The 9,246-nt window shown below is 48.4% G+C and overlaps 1 protein-coding gene across 6 annotated transcripts in view; it reads right to left on the minus strand.

Annotated features, from left to right (window-relative positions):
* LOC138958697 (uncharacterized) overlaps positions 1 to 9,246 on the minus strand; it is a 189,207-nt gene that overhangs the window by 116,520 nt on the left and 63,441 nt on the right. For all 6 annotated transcript variants that reach the window (XM_070329921.1, XM_070329924.1, XM_070329920.1 and 3 more), the window contains exons 12-15: positions 9,067 to 9,246; positions 6,043 to 6,293; positions 5,632 to 5,774; positions 5,061 to 5,173 (exon numbers count right to left, since the gene is read on the minus strand). In XM_070329921.1, the coding sequence (XP_070186022.1) occupies positions 5,061 to 5,173; positions 5,632 to 5,774; positions 6,043 to 6,293; positions 9,067 to 9,246 (687 nt within the window). The remainder of the gene's footprint in view (positions 1 to 5,060; positions 5,174 to 5,631; positions 5,775 to 6,042; positions 6,294 to 9,066) is intronic.

A 9,246-nucleotide genomic window follows, 5' to 3' on the forward strand; every position in this document is an offset into this window, starting at 1 on the left:
GAGGAAGAGACGAAATCCGCAGTCACAAGAACCAATTGCCAAAGTCGCAACACGACAGGCAGGAGACTATAACACAGGCTAAGGCCGAGAGCCTTGCTGCCCGTAGGCCGGCCATTGCACCAAAGTACTCAAAGTACACGGGCACAGTAAGAAACCAAAAGTTTCGGCCGCCGAAAAAGATGCTGGCCTAGAGGCCAGCACCGAGAAAACTGGAACATTAGCTAGACCTCTGCCCAAAAAGGGGAGGAGTAGCCAAAAAACCTGAGAAAAAGTGACAAGCCAAGAATGACTTCTCAAACATGCAATGCCCAGACAATGCACCCTCAGGAAAATCTGAATGTTACTTCCGAGGCCAACTCAAGTGAACCTTAAGTTTGGACGAAACACCAGAACGAGTCTGATCGCTAGAGAAAGACAAAGTCAGACTCGGCGAAAGACAAACCTGGACCGAGTCCAGAAGCTCGTGGCAAGAGAAAACGGGGAAGCCCAAAGGCAGAAACCCCCTTTTAAACGGAAATCGACCTCTCAGCACCCATACGCTGGGAAAGAGAAAGAATGTCGAAGCCCGAAGCCACAAGCACAAGGAAAGCAACAACCACCACCTCCAACGGATGAAATGGCTGTTGCTCCCGCCGAGGCTAAAACCCCGAAGCCCTAAGGCCGGCTGTTGTTTCAAAAACCCAGCGTACCTATGACGGCTGTGAAAGAAACAATCTCACCTGAGCTGAGGACGTAGGCCGCTTAGGCTGAGTCCGCTTAGGTATAGCCTGCTTATGAGCGGCCTGCTTTCGCTGCTTTCAAATTGAAGCTCAAAAGAAGGGAACCGCTGTTCTCTGTTGGTCTCAATCCCCTGCTTCTGGCATGAGAGGCCAGGCTGCCGGAGAGAGACCGTCCACCAAGGATGACGAACTGAGAATGTTCCTTGTCGACTCCTCAGAAAACCGGGAGTGGGCAAGAAACAAGTCCCTTCCGCACGAGACCGCATGGAAATAGTGCAGAGAGGACAGCCTCATCTGTGCCTCGTTCACCCTTGTAAGTGTGGAGAGGAGTGAGACACTTCCTCCGCGTCCTGCCCTTTACTAAGGGGAAAGGGCGCCAAGGAATCTGCCAGAGCGCGAGAAAGCGCCCGCAGGAGAGTCTCGGAAATGGAACTGAGTTCCAAAAGTTGTCAGCCCCCTTCCTCAGAGAATAGGAGATTCTGCCCATAGAGCGGCAGAACCGAATCCTTCCTCAACGGCTTCGTAAGAAGCGAAAGAAGATCCGGCGTGACCGGAAACGGTGCACGCGGACGGGGAAAGGCCAACAGGCGGCTACGAGACGACCCTGGCCAAGGCAACTTCCTCTGGTCCCTAAGGGCACGAAGGAGGAAGCCTGCGCAGGAGCGGCAAGGCATTCCGATGCCGGCTCCGAAGCTGAACCCTGAGGAACCAGCAACGAAACCGACGCCGGAGGCCACCCCCTGTTGAAGAGGGGGGCTCGGCGAAAAGGCAAAAAGGCGAAAAGCTACAAAGGGCGATTCTTCAAACCAGAAGTAGCTGCTTCCTCTTTGCCAACCGAAGTCCTTCCTGTTGGCAATCGATTGTGCTCATTCCCTAACTGAGGGGAGGATGAGAGGAATCAAAAACCAAGGAAAGTGGGAGAGAGGAGCTAGCGGCCACCACCGGAGTGTGTGGATGCTGCTGTCCCAACAGAGGCAAGAAGCCTGTATGCCCATAGGGCAAGCCTTGTTCGAAATTCACCGGCGACCGAACGGAAGCAGCGGGAACTGAACCGGAAAATCCGGGAGGAGCCGGAAGTGCGGCAGCAACAGCAGCGCTATGCCAAAGCTGGTGCTGAGCCACCTACGAGCTGAAGCTCGGAACCCAAAGGTAGGCCGTAGGCCAGAACCGGAAGTGACAGTAACCTGTGCACTACCCGCTTGACCTACCCTCCTGCCAAGGCCGGAAGCGAAGCTGCCGGAAATGGCTGCCGTGCAAAGGGCAAAGCTCAAACCGGAAAGGGCCATGGGCTGCCCACACACCGATGAACTAACATTTCCAGCCGGAGCCGGAAGAGAAGCTGTCGCGAACGACTGCTTACGTATAGCGCAGCTCCAGCAGGATGGGATCATTAATTGTCCACCTTCCAACGAGGCACTACTTCCGTGAACCGGAAGTGCCGCTGTCGCGTACGGCTGCCGACGTAAGGCAAGGCTCGAACCGGACGTGACAGTAGCCTGTGCACTAACCAGTGAACCTACACTTCCGGTCGGAACCGGAAGAACAGCTGTCGCGGGCGACCGCTGTCATAGGACAAGGCTCGAACCAGACGTGACAGTAGTCTGTGCACTAGCAAGTGAACCTCTACTTCCGGCCGGAGCTGGAAGCGGCTGCCGCGAACGACTGCTGACGTAAATTCGGAAGCTGGCCAGAGCCGCCGAAGGCAGCTGCTCCTCGCACACGGACCCGAAGTCCGAAACGCCACCTGAAGGGGACGGCTCATAGCCAAAAGAACCCGACAAATGACGCTGCGAGGGAAGGCCGTAAGCCGAACGCCCATCCTGTTGGCCATCGATGAAACTCGCACCCCTGACTAAGAGGAAGATGAGAGTCACCAACAACCGAAGGCAGCTGAAGAGAGGAGCTAGCGGCCACCACCGAAGTGGGTGGCTGCTGCTGTCCCAACAGAGGCAAAAAGCCTGTATGCCCAGGAGAACCACCGTATTCGAAATTCACCGGCGACACAACGGAAGCAGCGGGAACCGAACCGGAAAAGCCGGGAGGAGCAGGGAGTGCAGACGCAACAGCAGAACTATGCCATAGCTGGTGCTGAGGAGTCTGCAAGCCACAACCCGGAAGCCCTAGGCCGGAACCGGAAGTGACAGATGACTGTGCACGACCCGTTTGACCTACATTTCCTGCCCAGGCAGGAAGAGCAGCTGCCGGAAACGGCTGCTGTAGCAGGGCAAGGCTCGAACCGGAAGGGACCATGGGCTGTCCGCAAACCAGTGAACCAACACTTCCGGCCGGAGCCGGAAGCGAAGCTGCCGCAAGCCCTAGGCCGGAACCGGAAGTGACAGATGACTGTGCACGACCCGTTTGACCTACATTTCCTGCCCAGGCAGGAAGAGCAGCTGCCGGAAACGGCTGCTGTAGCAGGGCAAGGCTCGAACCGGAAGGGACCATGGGCTGTCCGCAAACCAGTGAACCAACACTTCCGGCCGGAGCCGGAAGCGAAGCTGCCGCGAACGGCTGCTTACGTAAAGCGCAGCTCGAACCGGATGGGACCATGGTCTGTCCGCAACCAGTGAACCACCACTTCCGGCCAGAGCCGGAAGGAAGCTGCCGCGAACGACTGCTTACGTAAAGAGCAGCTCGAACCGGAGGGGACCATGGTCTGTCCGCAACCAGTGAACCACCACTTCCGGCCGGAGCCGGAAGGAAGCTGCCGCGAACGACTGCTTACGTAAAGCGCAGCTCGAACCGGAGGGGACCATGGTCTGTCCGCAACCAGTGAACCACTACTTCCGGGAACCGGAAGTGCAGCTGCCGCGGACGGCTGCTGCGAGCACATACCTTGTGTCGACCGTATCCCCCAAAGGGACCTGCTCAGGTGCACTCCCGCAAGCGGAAGCCACCGAGCGCCGGCCGAGAAGAGAAACGCCTCCCTGTGCACGGACTCCAGAGCCATCACAGAAGCCAGCAGGCTGGACAGGTGATCAGGAACAAAGGCAGCCAACGACCGAGGGTCGCACACCCCCGGGAGGGAGGCAGAGCTGGAAACAGGGTCCGTCCGCGACATTTCTGTACGAACGAGCGTCCGAATTTCTGGAATCAAAGAAGACAAAAGGCTAGCAACAAGAGCGCCAGCCTCCGGCGCAGGTACAGGGGTAGAAACGGCCGTGGTAGCGGCCACACCCGCCGCCCGCGAGCCAGACGAAGTTTCCTCCGGAGCCTAAATAGGCACAGGAAAAACGAAGTTAGTCTTCGGGTCAGAAACGTGAACCGTGGGGTTCCTAGCAGAAGAGGTGGAAGCCGAGGACTTAGGTTTAACAGGGCCTTTGCCCCTAACCTCGGCCTTAGCCGCTCGCTTTTCTCACTATCAGACATGCTGTCACACGAGAAAAACAAACTACTGAAAATACACAAGTCTCTAGGACGTAAAACTTCAGCAGAATAAACTAGCACTAACGTACCAGCTACAAGCAGCTACCAATGCTACTGGTAAATGCTCAAAGTCCGTAGCACGGACCCAAACTAACCAGCAAAAAACACCACGTGTAAGCGAAAAATGGGGACCAAAATGGCGGCCACAGCAACAAACTACTGAGCAAAATTCGTAAGTCCGCGGACGGAAAAATTCTCAGCAGAATGACAATGCAAACAACAACAAAAAGGAACAATCTCACCGCTAGAAACAGCTATGAGCAGACGGGGAGCCGAGGCCGGTAGGTGTCAAGCAGACAGCAAAACCGGCCTAGGAGCGAAATCAAGCACGACCTGTCTCTCTGGCTGAAAGATGTCGAATGAGGGTGTCTCGTATCGGGTACGAGATCTGTGGCGTGATGCACGCTACGGGAGGCAACCCAGGGTAGCAAGCTTGCTACTTTTTTGCTTGGGTTGCTTCCCTTATACTATAGACGGGATAGCGTTTTTCAGTCAACCTAGCATCTCGACTGCGTCAATGCTAATATGTGACTCGGAGTAAGAATATGTAATTTAATGAATGAGATGATCTATAACCCGAACTAAAGAACTGACAAGAATAAAATGCTTTTATACTGACATTCAGCATCAAGCAAACATATTCTCCTGGTTACAAAGCAATTATAAAGCAGTGTGCTTTCACTGTCCTTCTTAAAACTTATGATTAAATAAAAAAACAAAAACAACAATCTAATGGATAACATATAAAGCTGTAGGAACAGTCATGCTGCTGATAGGGTGATTAAAAAAAAAAGTGAACATTCATTGACAATACGGTATCAGAACACTAAGCGTGAAATTTAACACCAGCTTCATTATCTAATGCATAAGTTTGACTTTGACTGTCACTATTAACTTTTTTGTTCACTTTCTTACCATGTCCATGTTTCCGTTTGAACCCATGTCAAAGAGAGCAGTCATGATCTCAGGAGCATAGTTTGTGCTGTAGTACACCAGCTGGCCCAGTGGAGAGGTGGTGGAGTAGGTGTCTGGATGAAACACAGTACAACCAATTTAATATCATATATAACCATCACATTTTCTTTTATTGCTTCAAATAAGAATTAACATTTGCTCAATCTCTCAGTTTACACAAGTATTGGCGAATGCATCCATGTCATTAAAACATGCAAATATTTAAAAAAATAAAATAAAAACCTGCTCAGTCACAAGCTGTCTAAAGATTACTTTGTTGGTTGAATTCCCTGCCACTCTTTGGCGCAACATGAACATCAGTGGCTTCATTTGATTGGATTATATATGCATGCATGTTAAAACCATTATTCAAGGATTATATATTATAATATATATATATTGAAGCTTGCCTGTCGATATTAATGAAAAAAGCTTAATCCACAGTGGGCAGTCTGCAAACTAAGACTGAATAAATGACATCAAAGAAAGCCTGCCACTGTTGTGATTGGAAATGAATTCGACCTTGACTGACCCATCATCATCTGCATCTCGGTGTAGAAGCTCTTGACCATCATGGTAGCCATGTGAACGTAGGGACCAATGTTGGCTTCCATCCATCGTGCGCTGTCACTGTCGTTCATCATGTTGCCGGCTGCAGTCATCAGAGCCAGCACACTGTTCAAAAAGACACAAACTTCTTATCAAAACTGCACAGAAACACTGAATTTTTACATGTGTATACGTGTATACTTATGCTAATTTCTGACACAGTAATATATGATGGCAGTTGATGAGTTATGTTATGAGGCCTACAATCTTTGAACCTATACAGGTGTCAGCTAGTATCAACAGTTTTCAGCAAAATAAGTAACAAGCATAGAACTTAAGCAGGTGTGAACATGAACACACATAGATCTACTTTATCCAACAGAATACCACTTACCTGGATCCAACATAGTTTACATTCAACATGTCAACGACAGGCTCCCATTCCCGCTGGTGTGTCTGCATCAGTTCTGTCAGAGTGTCCTTCAGTGAAAATAGCTCCACCCAGGTGGAGATAGTGGTGTTGCCAACCTTCTGCACGTTCTGCATCATGAACTGGATCTCCTTCCACAAGGCTGGGAAGCTCACCGCCCCCACCTTCAGGTCGTCCATGAAAAGTGATGCTATTCTTGTGATGGTCTTGTTCAGCTGGGAGTAAAAGAGATAGGAAAAATTTGAGGTGGATACATTTTCAGCTGAAAAAGGGACATATATCTATTATTTGTTGATTCTTCTTCTTCTTCGTTCATGGGCTGAAACTCTACGTTCACTCATGCTTTTGCACGAGTGGGTTTTTACGTGCATGACCGTTTTTACCCCGCCATTCAGGCAGCCATACGCCGCTTTCAGGGGAAGCATGATGGGTATTTTCGTGTTTCTATAACCCATTGAACTCTGACATGGATTACAGGATATTTTCCGTGCGCACTTGGTCTTGTGCTTGCGTGTCCCTAGTCCCTACAACCCCTGAAGTGCAAATCCCTGTACATATGTGCAGTTGCTTCACAAAATACCCCTTACTTTCAAAACCAAGCTAACACATTTTTGTTGAAGTGGCCAGTGAACAGAAATTTCAGGGCCGCAGGTATTTTGCAATGATCGCCTGCTCCAAACGACACAGTTTACCCCACAGCCCAGACTGAAGACTTTCGTTTCAATCATGAATCATCAATGAACAGAACCGGTACTTTGTATCCCAGCTATTTCAGTCCTATTTCATCATCATTTGATAAAGGAACAAATTCTTAATGAGGTGTAAGTATCCTAAGGACATTACCCATGTTAATCCAGCGTAATAATGATGAGAAAATGATTGTGCAACGAACTGCTTCGTTTGGTAACTTTTGTTGCGCGCAAAGGGACTTCACTCTAGCCTAAATCCATTTGTGTCTAAAAACCGAAACTACATGAAATAATATTGTTCGCCAATCATTCGCACACATAAGAAAGGATCAGTTGATAATATTACGTTTCTTGTCGCATCTGTCTGTTACAATAGTTTTCTTATTTATGATATATATAAAATCACAGCGGTTTCATAACTGCCAAACCGGCCAATGCCGATGAGGCGTTTCACAGTGTCATTGATAGTATAAGGGAGGCAACTGATATCCCATTTAGATTTCGTAATAAAAAAAGAGTTCTGCCCCTTCTATTTCCACTCGTCATAAACAAAAACACTGTTTGGCCACGCGTTTGTCAAAACACTGGATGTAAACAGATGAAATCTAAACTTGATCTCTGTCTCTCTCAAACTACTGATTATTCTATCACCCTCAGTCGTAAAATAAAGGTTCTCCATTGTTATTGTCTCAGCCTGAAGTCTCAGTCTCTCTCTAATTTGAGTCTCAGTCTCTTCAAGTTCTCTCTCTCTCTCTCTCTCTCTCTCTCTCTCTCTCTCTCTCTCTCTCTCTCTCTCTCTCTCTCTCTCTCTCGCTCCCTCTCTCTCTCTCTCTGCAATAATTAATCATTATTAAAATATTAATAATAATAATTATTATTATTATTTATAAAAATAATCTGCGGCAATGATGCATAGAATTATGTCAGGGAATGCACCAACATTCATTGCCTCAAATTTCAATAATTTGAATAATTCAATAAAACTAAACAAATTAATTACCCCAACCCCTAGAATTGACCTTTAGGGGCGGGGATGTAGCTCAGTCGGTAGCGCGCTGGATTTGTATCCAGTTGGCCGCTGTCAGCGTGAGTTCGTCCCCACGTTCGGCGAGAGATTTATAGTCTCACTCTCAGAGTCAACTTTGTGTGCAGACTCTCCTCGGTGTCCGAACACCCCCGTGTGTACACGCGGCAAGCACAAGACCAAGTGCGCACGAAAAAGATCCTTTAATCCATGTCAGAGTTCGGTGGGTTATAGAAACACGAAAATACCCAGCATGCTTCCTCTGAAAACGGCGTATGGCTGCCTAAATGGCGGGGTAAAAAACGGTCATACACGTAAAATTCCACGTACGTGGGAGTTTCAGCCCACGAACGCAGAAGAAGAAGAAGAAGAAGAAGAAGACCTTTACAAATCAAGTCTTTCTTATTCTGGCGCCTTATTGTGGAACTCCATTCCTGATTTAATTAAAATGCAATTCAGTGAAACTTCCTTCAAAGAAATGTACATGTTGTTTCTCTTGGAAACAAGTAAATAATTATGTGATAATATCACATCATTGCTTGATATTCATAATGCATTTTGAAATGTCTTTTTAATTTTTTGACATGTTAATTATATAAATTGTATTGTAATTAACTTAACTTCTATTTCTTCTTGTTATTAATCGAGTTACCCTCAATGGGCGAGGGCCGGACGAAATAAAGCATGTATACTTTGCTTATTCTGTTACCCTCGATAAATAATTAAAGTTAAAAAAAAAGTTCTCTCTCTCTCTCTCTCTCTCTCTCTCTCTCTCTCTTTTTTTTTCTCAAACACACACACACACACACACACACACACACACACACACACACACACTCAGTGACACACACACGCTGGCACACACACACACACACACACACTGACACACACACACTGGCACACATACACACACACACACACACACACACCGTCACCGGCACACACACACAAACACACACACACACACACACAAACACACACACACACACTCGTGACAAACACACACACGGCACACCGCACACACCGGCACACCGTGCACACAAACACACACACACACCATGCCACACACACACACACACTGATACACTTAGAAAACATGCACTAACACACGCTGCACTGACACATCACGGCAGATACACAGGGCCACTGGGTCGTGACAATCGCAAACGTACTCGTAGTAGGCTACTCACTATGGCTAACACATGATTTTATTCGGATTCTACTTGTAAGCTCTTTCACACCCATAAGCAATAATAATCATCACAATGAACTTACTGCCATGCTGATGTTGCTGATACCAATGTCTTGCAACACGCTGTTCACAGCATCAGACATGTCACCGGAACACAGTGTCAATTTCAGTTCATCTGCTGTCGTCTGCCCAACACTGGCACGGATGTCCTCAATGACGTCATTGCAGACGTCAGAGTATCTCTGACCATCAGCAAGCATCAC

Source organism: Littorina saxatilis, linkage group LG2 (assembly GCF_037325665.1).
Source record: "Littorina saxatilis isolate snail1 linkage group LG2, US_GU_Lsax_2.0, whole genome shotgun sequence".
In the NCBI taxonomy this organism is placed as follows: domain Eukaryota; kingdom Metazoa; phylum Mollusca; class Gastropoda; order Littorinimorpha; family Littorinidae; genus Littorina; species Littorina saxatilis.